Genomic DNA, 13,246 nt, shown 5'->3' on the forward strand with positions numbered 1-13,246 from the left:
ATTGAGGTGCGGGGTATGTGGCCCTGAGGGGGCCGGAGTCACACGGACAGCTGTCACCGGAGCAGTGGATTTACGGCTGCGGGACCATATGGGCCCACGATGCGGAGCCTGGCCAGGGGACGGCCTTCCACTGCACACAGCACTGGCATCTCAGAGAAAACAATCTTTAAATAAAGAATAATACAGACCCCTGAAGCAGAGCCTCTCACACCACCCACTGCGTCTGCTGCGTGCCTGTGTGTGTGTGTGTGTCTGCGTATGTGTCATAGTGCGGGTCTGTGTATGCTCCTGCAAGTATGAAAATGTCTAGATACTTATGTCTGAAGTTGTAGTCTGTATCTGTGTGCATTCAAATGTAAGAGTGTGTGTGAACCGGAGATTGTGTGTGCATGAGGGTGAGAACACGCATGTGTATATATGTGTGTGTATATATGCGTAAGTGTGTGTGTGTGTGTGTGTGTGTGTGTGTGTGTGTGTGTGTGTGTGTTTGAGCGTGTGTGTGTTTGAGCGCAGCCGAGTATCTGATTCAGCAGAAGCCTGGCTGGCAGTAATAGCCTGCCTCCAGCTTCTCCTCCGCCCGCAGGGACACCATGCATCTCGACTGAGACCAATCATCTATTCCAAACATGCAACACAGAGGGACGAGCCGGGATAAACAGCTCGCCCCAGAGCTCCTCTGAGGACAGAGTGCACACCACTTACGCTCACGCATTCTTCAGACGTTTTGTAATAAGACAAGCTTGAACCCATTTACTTCCCCTTATCACACTGCCCTGCCAGAGTTCAAAATTATCCACAAGCACCTCAGAGCAGTAAAGACAGGAAATTTCTTTGGTGGCAGGGGGAAAAAAAAAAAGCTTTCAGTGCATGATCCTGGTGTTGTTTAGAAAAGGGATAACAGTGAAGTCCACATCTCACTCACAACTTCCTTCAAGCACTGAATCACAGTTCAAAGAGAGCTCTAGTCAAGAGTTCAGAGTGTGAATCATCCCAGCAGCTATTGACGGTGACTAAAACAACTTCAAGTGACTGTGCTTTTAAATAAACTCATGGTATCCCATTGTTAATGTTAACCGCCATCTTACGAACAGATATTTTGGTATGGGGGCAGACATGGAGACTGAGTCTGGCCTTGAATTGTCCATTTGAGAGACCCCCACCACAGTAAAGGGAGAGGGCTACATCGCATGACGGATTGTGACTTTTCACCCCTGTATTATTCCTCCACCCTGGTTCTCTGACCTTTGACCCTGACTGTGGGCAGCACGGAATTCTCGTTAAGATTATCTCATGACGACGAAAACAGGAAGCCGGGGTCGGTGTCAGGGGTCTCACTGGACACAAGTCCAGCTGTCCAGCAAACCCCATCTCTGCCTAAAAGGACATTATACAAGAGGGCTTTTTTAAAACAAGAAGAGAAAGAGGGGGACAGGGCTGGAGGCTGTGTGCTGAGCTGCAGCGCTGTCTGAAAGCGCGTTCTCCTCACACTGCACAGGTGTCTGCTCTTCTCACCGTTTCCAGGGTGAGAGAGTGCGGCATCCCCCTCGGCAGCTCTGGCCCACGTGTGCTGAGGCAGCGTGCTACAGCGGCTAACAGGGCTACAGAGGGGAATGAGCTGCTAAACAGAACACCCTGAGTCTTCTACTAACGACCTGCCCTGCATTATAGGTATGGATGGTGGGCAATGCATTGTGGGTCCTCACACAGTCCTGAGCTCAGAGTGCAATCTGGGTAAATGCACTGTGGGTAATGAGGATATGGGGTCAGGCAATGTGTTGTTGGTGCTCACCTCTCATGAGGTGAGGAACAGTGCAATGTGGGTGAAGTACTTTACAGGAACTGACACTGTCATGGAATCTGGGACGACTGTAACGGGTAACGGTGAGCTCGGGTGTGGCAGTACATCATGGGAAATGATGAGCTCAGGGCTGGGCAGTGCACCGTGGGTAATGTGCACTGGAGTCCTCATGAGCTTGGGGTTGGGCAGTGCATTGTGGGTAATGCGTACTGCAGGTACTTACAGGGTCCTCATGAGCTCAGGGTTGGGAACGCAGCGGAGCCGATGGGACAGCAGCTGGAAGGCCTGGCTTTGGGGCAGCAGCATGAGCAGGCCGTACAGAGCCTTGATCAGGTACGGGTTATTCTCCACGTCCAGCAGCTGCAGCCGCAGGTCTGGGGACAGCCGTGACAGACAGAACCAATCAAATTCAGAAAACAGGATGTATACATCCCAGCACCAGACTGTACTCATAATAAAAGGCTGAGCCACACAGAGCCTGGGAGAGAGAATGAGGGTTAAATCTCTTTATCTGAGCAATGCAAGACTGCACAGCCAGCTCCAGTCCACTGAGTCTGTCCACCTGGTGTGTTTACAACCCCCCACTCGCCCCTCCGCAGGAAGTGACATCACGGCGGGGATGGGCGAGCGGAGAGGCAGTTTCCTGCGCGCAGCAGGGGCTCGGCCCTCACGCGGCTCAGGCTGGCAGAGAGGAAAGAGTAAAGAGCACACAGACTCCTGCTCCCCAGGGGGCCCCCGGTGCGGAGGAAGAGGCTCAACACCTGCGACCCTCCAGACACTCTCCCTGGGCCGGGAGGGAGGCCGAGCAGCAGAGCTCCTGCAGACCAGCCCTCTCTCTCCTCCTCTCCTGCATTCCTCTCTCCCTCCTCCTCCTCCTCCTCCTCTTCCCTCCTCTTCACTCCATCTTCGCATCTCCCGAAGGCGTTGTTTAGCAGTGTACTCCCTCGGCCCACGCCGCGGTGGTCTTCCTCTCTGAACAGGAGCGGCAGAGACGGGTCTGTAGCTTCCCCCGTGATTAATGTAAGGAGGTGCCTCACGCCTCTCTCTGCGCCCTTGCCTTCTCCTTCACTGACGGCCGCGGTCAGACGGGCGGGGAGGTGGACAGTGTGCTGTGTGGGGGGGGGGGGGGGGGGGTGAGACCCCACTCCCTCCCTCCTCTGCTCTCCACTCCCCCACTGAATGTAGGTCTACACTTCCCTCCAGCCATCAGAAATCAGTTCTGCCCCAGTTACTGAAAACAGCACTGGCAGCACCGCGACCAAACACACACACACACACACACACACACAAGCGCAAGCACAAGCACCAATCAACACACACACACACAAGCACCAATCAACACACATCTTTCATAAGCAGGACCACACACACACAAGCGCAAGCACAAGCACCAATCAACACACACACACACACACACACACACACACACAAGCACCAATCAACACACACCTTTCATAAGCAGGACCACACACAAAGTATGCAAGCACCAATAAATGCACACGTCTTTTTCAAGCAGCAAATCCATACCCACTGAGGGAAAACATGAAGACTCGTTCAGACTCAAACGCAGGCAGGCACACAAACAGTGTCACTGATAACAGTGGTGACACAGGCCGAGCATGCGGTGGAGGCTGAGTACCCATTTGCACCGCGGCATCGTGAGATCCCATGCCGGGCGGACGCAGTGAGATCCCGTGGAACTCTGACCCCCGCCCTCCTTCACGGACCTAACAGCCCCCTCCTGCCCCCTCCTGCCCCTGGCCTCAGTCTGAAGCGGGCGTTTCCCGGAAGACGGGGACACTCACATGTGAAGATGGGGCTCTCGATGAGCTGCACCAGCTTGTCCACCTCCATCAGGAAATCCACGGTCACTTCCAGGTCACCGCTGACGGGACGGAGTCAAGGAAACGTACGCTTGTCAAAGCCTCAGACCCCGCCCCCTCCCGATAGGAAAGACAGGGAGCAGAGGAGCAGAGGAGCAGAGGAGCAGAGCAGAGGCTCATAACCATCATGCTCTAAACCCACAAATCCCAACACATTTAACCACCACACCCCCCCAGCCCTCCCCCAATCACCCACCCCCCCCAGCCCTCCCCCAATCACCCACCCCCCCCAGCCCTCCCCCAATCACCCACCCCCCCCAGCCCTCCCCCAATCACCCACCCCCCCCCAGCCCTCCCCCAATCACCCAACCACCCCCAGCCCTCCCCCAATCACCCAACCACCCCCAGCCCTCCCCCAATCACCCAACCCCCCCTGCCCTCCCCCAATCACCCACCCCCCCCAGCCCTCCCCCAATCACCCACCCCCCCCAGCCCTCCCCCAATCACCCAACCACCCCCAGCCCTCCCCCAATCACCCAACCACCCCCCGCCCTCCCCCAATCACCCAACCCCCCCTGCCCTCCCCCAATCACCCAACCACCCCCAGCCCTCCCCCAATCACCCAACCCCCCCTGCCCTCCTCCAATCACCCAACCCCCCCTGCCCTCCCCCAATCACCCAACCACCCCCTGCCCTCCCCCAATCACCCAACCCCCCCTGCCCTCCCCCAATCACCCAACCACCCCCAGCCCTCCCCCAATCACCCAACCCCCCCTGCCCTCCTCCAATCACCCAACCCCCCCTGCCCTCCCCCAATCACCCAACCACCCCCAGCCCAGCCCAGATCCATGCCATGCCCCTTTCAAAAACCGCTCATGGGAGTTTCACAGTCTCAAACCAAATATAAACGTGGGCCCTTTGTGTAGAACAGCTACTACCAGACCGGGTGAACCCCCTTTTCCCTGGGGGACAGGCTATCCAAAGCATTCCCGATGCGGTTCCAGACCGGGTGAACCCCCTTTTCCCTGGGGGACAGGCTATCCAAAGCATTCCCGATGCGGTTCCAGACCGGGTGAACCCCCTTTTCCCTGGGGGACAGGCTATCCAAAGCATTCCCGATGCGGTTCCAGACCGGGTGAACCCCCTTTTCCCTGGGGGACAGGCTATCCAAAGCATTCCCGATGCGGTTCCAGACCGGGTGAACCCCCTTTCCCCTGGGGGACCCGGATTCCCGATGCGGTTCAGGCTAAGAACCCCTCGTTGCGATGCTCACACACACAGCACTGAAACACACACTCAAACTTTCAGAAACACGGCAGCGGTAAAACGCCGCCGCTGGGACAGCCCACCGTGGGTATCCCCGGGACCGTCCCGCTCACCGTGGGGACCGGACAGGGCAGGAGAACAACACCACAACACGCTCAGCAGGGAGGAGAAACAGCAAAAAGAAAAAAGGAAAATCAGCACTCATGAATCTTTCAAATTCTCTGCATGTGAATTATTTACGCCTGCTCTTTTATGTTGGAGGAATAATCCCCTCCCACGTATGACTAAACAAGCTCCCCCCCGCCCCCCCCCATCCCTCTCCACCTCTTACAAAGACCCTACCCCTCCTTCACAGAGCCCCCAGCAACCACCCCTAAAAACCCCCACCAAAGAGCACCCCCTGTTCAGAGCCAGGTGATTAGACCTGACACCTCCCTCCCGGTCATTGACGCAGTGCTGTATCAGAGCCACTGGTGTCACATCACCCTTCTAATCATCAGTCTGCATAATTCAGGACCCAGGGTCCAGCACACAAGGGCCATGTATGTATAATACATGACTGTGTGCATATCCAAGTGTGAGATCATACGTGTCAAATGCCATTTTTTTTCCTCCCTGTACTTCCTCCAAGTGAATTAAATATTCAACATATTGTAAGTTCTAATAAAAAATGTAGCTATTTTACATCCCTTTAATATAATACATAAGACCGCAGATCAAACACACACTCGCACTCACACACACGCCCTGCTGGATGGTGGAATGCGGCCCACCGCTCCTACCATACTGTGACCCGCTGTAGTGTTTCGATGCCTCTCCGCCTGTCAGGCTACCGTCGCAGGCTGTGGCGATTCTGGCCACAGGCAGCAGGACCCCCCACCCCCCCTCCGCAGCCCAACGATGGAAACAGCACACGCAGTGCGGAATTCGGAACATCCGAAGTGATGACATTCCAGCAGGCACCCCCCCCCAACGTCTTACGAAAACAGGGTGACTTCATGGTGCTTTCGGGCAGAACAGGGGAAGAGGGGAAGAGGGGTACAGACTGTGCCTGTGCCTGTCTCTCCTCAGGCATTCCGGGAAAAGGAGGAGAGGAGGAGAGAGGGAGAGAAGGAGAGGGAGAGGGAGCAACGAGGGAGAGAGGAGAGTGGGAGGGACAGAGAGTAGGAGAAGAGAAGAGGAGGAGAGAGGGACAGAGGGAGAGAGAGAGGAGAGGGAGAGGGAGAGGGAGAGAGGAAGAGGGAGAGGTACACGGAGAGTTTTCAGTGACAGCGCTGCTTCAGAGGAGTGTGACAGACAGCGCACTCTGGTGCTGAAGTGAACCCTTTCACCTCCGGTGACAGTGACAGTGACCTCACGTACACTGGCCCCTCTGACACTGCCACCCACTGCAGCTGCTTCCTTAGGCTACTTGTCTCTGCCGTACACTCTGACAATTCTGGTCCCAGAGTCCAAACCCTGAGCCCTCTGCTAAGGAGTCCGCTGTCCCAAGTACGTCTCCACTGCACTGCCCATTGCTATAAACGACTGGCTTGGATATAAGCATCTCCTACTGTAATACCTCACAGGAGAGGTAAAAAGCGTCAGAGGGGGTGGTCTCTGGCGAGAGGCGTGTTGTGAGTATAAAGCTTTAAGTGTCAGAACGTGGAGCGTTCCTGTCACAGCCTGTCAGGACAGAAACAAACAGCTCATCGCAGCGTTCACAGCCTGCCCCAGATAAACAGCAGCTTCTCTGCATCTAACGGGAGCAGGGGATTAGATCAAAGCGCTCTGTGGCAATCTAACACATCTCTTCCTGAGAGAGAGACGGAGAGAGAGAGAGCGCAGACAGAGAGAGGTGTAACTCTGGCTCTGCTCAAAAGCAGCTCTTGAAGCAGAAGAGCGCCGGGGCACTGGTGTGAGATTTTCAGGGGGGATTTTCACTCTCGATGGTGACAGAGGTGTGGCGATGGCCTGATGAGGCCACAGAGAGGACCTCCTGTTTTAAAAGGGGGCGGGGCGTGAGGAGGCAGGGGTGACCCTCTCCTGAGGAGTAAAGCTGCAATCCGAAACACGAAAACTCCTCAGCCCCAACCTGCTCTTCAGACTCCCGCTGCTCTGAGAAACCTCCCTCTCCCTGAGCCCACACACAAGCCTTCCTGTCTGCTGTGCGTGTGTGTGTATGTGTGTGTTTGGGCGTCTGCTATATTCATGCCAGTTTATACTACCCTAATCACCACAATATCCACCTACCCCACCAGCTGGTACTGAACAGTATGCCAATATGTAGCACAATTCCTGTCTCAGAGGCTGGATCAAAGCGCAGCGCACACGCACACACACACACACACACACACACACACACACACACACACACACACACACACACACACACACGTGCGGGGTGCGGGCCCCAGGGGTCAGGGAGCCTGTGGATTCCCAGGGCCACGCTGCTGTGTTTACAGGGACCGGGAGGCTGTGGAATTTCCTCCCCAGCGGCCGGACAGGGGGATCCCTGCACACACACAGACACACAGACACACACACACTCAGGACACGTGGCCAGGAGCGGGACACCCTGAGAGGGGCAGCCACGTGAAACACACACACACACACACACACACACACACACACACACACACACACACACACACACACATACACATATGCACAGACACAGAGATACACACTCAAGCACAAGAAGCACAAACAAACAAACACATACACACATATACACACATGCAAACACAGATACGCACACAGACACACACACATGCACACACACCTCACATCTCACAGCCACAGGCCAGGTGATCCGTCTGTCTGTGAAATTAGCGGCTGGTTTTCTTTCCCCAGTAACAGCAAAAGCAATGAACTGACCGTCTCATGCCTGCACTTCCTACAGCAGGAATCAGAGCCGAGCAGCGGCACACACACCGTGGGGAGAACATGTGACCGTCTTATGAGCTCTAACGCTGCCCATGTGTCAAGGTCAAGGGTCACAGCTGGGGTCAGGGGTGAGGCGTCGGGTTACACTAGGGAACGGTCCTCAGGGTGTGTTCACGTGATCGAATTCATCCTTCAGAGGAACCAGGAAACTATTTTATACGAGTGTCATCCACTCAGGAACATGATCGGCCCTTTCAACGGTCACACACTTCACCCACACATCTGGAAAGAAGAAACGGTGAGGGGGCAGTGAGGAGGAGGAGGAGGAGGATACAACTTCTGGATGAGGTCATAAGCGTGGCGGTAGTTCTGGGTCAGGAAGCAGAGTGAAACCGTGGCGACGGGGTTGTGACACCAGGAGCGATACAGACAGCAGAACAGAGCACAGCTCTCCTGTGGAAACAGAGAAAGAAGGGATGAGTCTCTCTCACACTCTCACTCTCTCTCTCACTCTCTCTCTCCCTGTCTCTCCCTCTCTCTCTCTGTCCCTCTCTCTCTCTCTCTCTGTCCCTCTCTCTCTCTCTCTCTGTCCCTCTCTCTCTGTCCCTCTCTCTCTCTCTCTGTCCCTCTCTCTCTCTCTCTCTGTCCCTCTCTCTCCCTCTCTCTCTCACACACACACACACAGACACACACACAGACACAGACACAGACACACAGACACACAGACACAGACACAGACACAGACACAGACACACACACAGACACACACACAGACACAGACACAGACGCACACACACAGACACAGACACAGACACAGACACAGACACACGCACACGCAGACGCAGACGCAGACACACGCAGACGCAGACACACAGACATATACACAAAGGATAAATCCACACAATCAAGTCCACTGCTACGCTGCCATGTGATTGGCCGAGCCCCACCTGTGTGCGCAGGTCCTTCAGCTGGTTGCGCAGCTGAAAGAGTTCTGCGGAGGTCAGCAGGATGGTGTTCAGCGTCTGCACCATGGTGGAGGCGAACTTCAGATCCTCCTCCTTCAGAAGGATGTCGGCCATGGAGTGGAAGATGTTCTCAGCATGCAGAAGCAGACACAGCTGCCTGAGAAGGCAGAGAGAGGGGGGGAGAGGGAGGGAGGCAGGGAGAGGGGGGGAGGCAGGGAGAGGGAAAGAGGGAGGGAGGGGGGAGTGTCACTGAGGAAGCCTCACACAGGTAACACAGCAGGTGGACACATCTGCCTGGGTACAGGCAACCAGCCCCAGGACCAGCTTAATACAAAGCTGAAATAAAGTACTTCCTACACACAATGCAGTCCCGGTGCTGTCAGAAACAGACACTGGCAATCTGGACAGGACTAGAGTTCCAGTATCACTGAGGAAATCCAGGCAGGCAGGTACAGCACAGCACTAGAACTCAGCATAAACTACGATTACCTGAGATGCTCCAAAAGAAAACGCAAAGATGACTTTCTAATGCAAAAAAAAAAAATAAAATAAAATAAATCCAGCACGACAAAACCAGAATACCAGAAGCTGTAACTGTGGCCCACTGACACACACAGCGATTTTAAAACCTGAGGCACAAGCCCAACAGAAACATTGCAGCTGGAATTCTGTGAGAACATTCTGCAGGTCCAAGAAATGGCACCCAACACCACCAGAGCTGGGCTGGGAATTTTCCCTGTTTGTGTTTGAAACAAAAAAATAAGAGCAACTTAACATGAAATATTACTGCATGTGGTGTAGCTACAACCATTTCTACTTTTGTTATCTCTAAAAGAAACGCCTTAACACATTCAGAACAAGCCCTCCAATTACTGAACACACTCTCAATAATGCAGCCCAATTTCACCTCAACATGTTCATATTTGGTCTAAAAATGAGACAATTCAGTCCTGTTACCCCTTCAACCACACTGGCATATTGTAACCTTTTTTGCTTGGTTGACCTGGTTGCCTGTCCAAACATGAAATTCACAAACTCAACATTTTTTTTTTTTTTTTTTTACCCTTGAATACCTCATACCAACAATGTTAACAGCGTTTGCAAAGGAGATTATTGTAAGCTCCAAATCTTAGCTGCTAATTGAAACTAAAGGACCAGTCTTTGGCAGTCTAATAACAAATGTTCATTTGTTTTCCTCTCCTCCAAAAAAAAAAAAAAATGCAGTTCATGCCTGTGCTTAAAGTACCAGATGCTATAGAAGGTTCCCTGCTCTCTCTGGCAGTGGCGCTTTGCAGAGAATCTTTCACTGAGGGGTCGTGTCCCCAACTGGGAGCCACACTTCCTACCTGAGAGCCTGTCACAGATTCAAGGGAGGGCAGCACTCTGCACCTCCACAAACACTGTGCAGAGAGAGAGGGAGAGAGAGAGAGAGAGAGAGGGAGAGAGAGAGAGAGAGAGGCAGGGAGAGAGAGAGAGAGAGAGAGAGAGAGAGAGACGGAGAGACAGAGAGAGAGAGGGGGAGAGAGAGAGAGAGGGGAAGAGAGGGAGAGAGAGAGAGAGGGGAAGAGCGAGAGAGACGGAGAGACGGAGAGACAGAGAGAGGGGGAGAGAGAGAGAGAGAGAGGCAGGGAGAGAGAGAGAGAGAGAGAGAGAGAGAGAGAGAGAGAGAGAGTGAGAGAGAGAGGGTGAGAGATAGAGAGAGTGAGAGATAGAGAGAGTGAGAGAGAGAGAGACAGAGAGAGAGTGAGAGAGAGAGAGAGAGAGAGAGAGAGAGTGAGAGAGAGAGAGAGAAAGTAAAAAAGCGAGAACGAGAGAGGGGAAGAGAGAAAAAAAGACAGAGAGAAAGAGAGCGCAGTGCTGTCTGCAGCAGTAATCCCCACTAACTGAAGGCAGTTTAGCATGCGGCTGCTGTGGAATCTGTGCTCTGCAGCCCCACCTTCCTCAGGCAGAATAACTCCACAGCAACTCAGCCAAGCATTGGTGGTTCAGTGGTAGAATTCTCGCCTGCCACGCGGGAGGCCCGGGTTCGATTCCCGGCCAATGCACAGTACTTTTCTCCCCTTTCTTTTACCCGATACACCGTCTTCCTGAGAAACCCTTTGTCGATTTTCCTTTTTTAACCCTAACTTTGTAGAACAGCAGATAAAAAATTCATTCACCAACCTTAATACAATTGTAAGAGTCTGGAGAGAAAGAGAGAGAGAAGAAAGGTATGAGGGATGCCTCATACAGGTGCTTCACCAGAAGAGAGACAGCTATCTGACAGAAAGAGACAGGAAGGCAGAGAAATCGAGCAGGAGTGTGTGTGTGTGTGTGTGTGTGTGTGTGTATGTATGTGTATGTGTATGTGTATGTGTATGTGTATGTGTATGTGTGTGTGTGTGTGTGTGTGTGTGTGTGTGTGTGTGTGTGTGTGTGTGTGTGTGTGTGTGTGTGTGTGTGTGTGTGTGTGTGTGTGGCGGGGGTGATGTTCCAGCCCAGACTGCTGTACATCTTGTTCTTCGAGTAGTGAGCAGATGAGTACGAGGAGTGCAGTTGCGGTTCCCCTGAGGACACCTTTAGGGTTTCTCACTGTTACGCGGTGTTCTTCCTCCTACACCGCACGCATGACGCGGAAACAGCGCACGATGTTCACCGCCTGCCGTGAGCTGGGGGCAGGATGCCTCGCGCTCTCCATGCCTCTCTCTGAGCCCAGAGACAGGAAAAAATAACTGTCACTCCGAAGCTTTCCAGGACCAAGCGGACCGTTTCATCGATGCCAATCCAATTACAGTAAGTACATGTGTCTGCTGACGCTGGGCGAGCTATCAGACAACGCTGCACCATGTCGACCGGAGAGGCTATTACAGGCTGATCCAGATTCCATCACAAATACATACACAAATACACACACACGCTTGCATGCATGCACCAACACACACACAAGCAATCATTTGCACCGATCCAGATATACACAAACACATATGTACACCTCTATGTGCATTAGAATACACGCACGCCACACATTACCATCAGCCCACCCACCTACACACACACACACACACACACACACACACAGACACACACACACACACACGCACACACACGCACACACACAGCAGGCCACACAGGGGTTTCCATTAGCCTTGATCCAGTGGCACCATCTGTCACTCAAAGTCCCAGAGTCCCAGTGAAGCCGTTTCAGCCTCAGTCTCCCCGCCATCAGAAACACCATCAGAGACCTGAAGCAAAAGGGCCTGGGCCAGCAGGCCAGAGCAATCACCCACAGCTGCACCGATCCCGAGTGAGAAAGCACAGCACATCTTCCAACACTGTCACCATGGGAACAACTTCCAAGAGCAGCAGGCCAGAGTAATCACCTGCAGCTACTGTGATGGGAGTGTGTGATCCTTCCCCTACCGCAAGGAGAAAACACACTGACAGACCAGAGCGCCTAGTCAGGAGAGACAAGAGTCTGAAACACAATAAAATCCAAATATCAGTCAACAGAAACATACTAGACAGCAGACCCCCAGGGGAAAAGGACGTGTCATATGCATAAGGGGATTAAAGACACTCTTCTCCCTGCCTGGATTCAGTGATCCCTGGAGATGACGGTGGAGATGGCCATGTTGATGCCAGTCTGCTGCTGACAGCCAAGAAAGCGTCCAATCCCCTTTCAGCAGGAGTTTCTCAGACAGAATCAGGACTTGGCACCGGGAAAGGAAGAGTCAGCAATGTAACAGACCCAGACATCTACACTCCGGCTGCCTCGGGCCAAATCCGCTGGCCAGACTGAGAAATCTCTATGCCGCAGAGGGCTTCTCTAATGGACTTACATGTGCATTAATTCTGCATCATAATAATATTGTTCATTTGCTCAGCAGACATCCTTTTTCCAGTGCCGCTTACATTTTACGTTTTAAATTTTAAATTTACAGCGAACACAAGCTGGATACTTGCTGCTGCAATTCAGGCTGAGTAATTCGCTCAAGGGCAATGCCACATTGCCTCACTGCAGGATCTGAACCTGCATGCCCTCGGTTACAAAGCCCTCTGTTTGCTTAGCAGAGATGGTTACAGGTTTGATAATGAAGTCATACAGGTACAGAGCTTTGCTCAAGCGCACAGACCCAGTGTTCCGCCTGACCCTTGACCTCCCGGCGCACAGCTTAGAGGTCTCACCGGCACAGCACACCAACACCGCACCTCATCAGCTAAACAAGGATTTAACAACACTGAACAACTTATTGTTTCCTCAGCAAACGCTGAGTCATGCAGGCCCTCCCTCTGCCAGCCTGCCAGCTCCCTCTGCAGAGGTCAGAGGCCTCTGGTTTTCAGAGCGTGTGGTTGTCCCGAGGCGTCGGAGCTGAACTCGCGTGACACCGCAATCTAAAACGGTTCCTCCACTGTGCGCCGATTTACAACCCAAGGGGGTTTCCCAGGGGAAAAAAAAAGGGGAAAAAAAAAGATGAAAAAAGTTCTGCTTCTGGTCGTAAAACTTCCAATTAAAAGTCTCATTAGCGGGCCGAGCTCTGGTTTCAGAG

General features: G+C 53.2%; 1 protein-coding gene and 1 non-coding gene across 2 annotated transcripts in view; one reads left to right on the top strand and one right to left on the bottom strand.

Moving 5' to 3' along the window:
• The window catches only part of vac14 (vac14 homolog (S. cerevisiae)), a 77,366-nt gene that overhangs the window by 4,095 nt on the left and 60,025 nt on the right, over nucleotides 1–13,246 (bottom strand). Inside the window, exons 16-19 of the mRNA XM_036544575.1 lie at nucleotides 8,703–8,877; nucleotides 8,090–8,208; nucleotides 3,604–3,683; nucleotides 2,022–2,172 (exon numbers count right to left, since the gene is read on the bottom strand). Coding sequence (XP_036400468.1) covers nucleotides 2,022–2,172; nucleotides 3,604–3,683; nucleotides 8,090–8,208; nucleotides 8,703–8,877 — 525 coding nt within the window. The remainder of the gene's footprint in view (nucleotides 1–2,021; nucleotides 2,173–3,603; nucleotides 3,684–8,089; nucleotides 8,209–8,702; nucleotides 8,878–13,246) is intronic.
• trnag-gcc lies at nucleotides 10,695–10,765 on the top strand. Its single transcript has one exon. It is a non-coding gene; the product is annotated as a tRNA-Gly (tRNA).

This window comes from Megalops cyprinoides, chromosome 13 (assembly GCF_013368585.1).
Source record: "Megalops cyprinoides isolate fMegCyp1 chromosome 13, fMegCyp1.pri, whole genome shotgun sequence".
NCBI lineage: Eukaryota > Metazoa > Chordata > Actinopteri > Elopiformes > Megalopidae > Megalops > Megalops cyprinoides.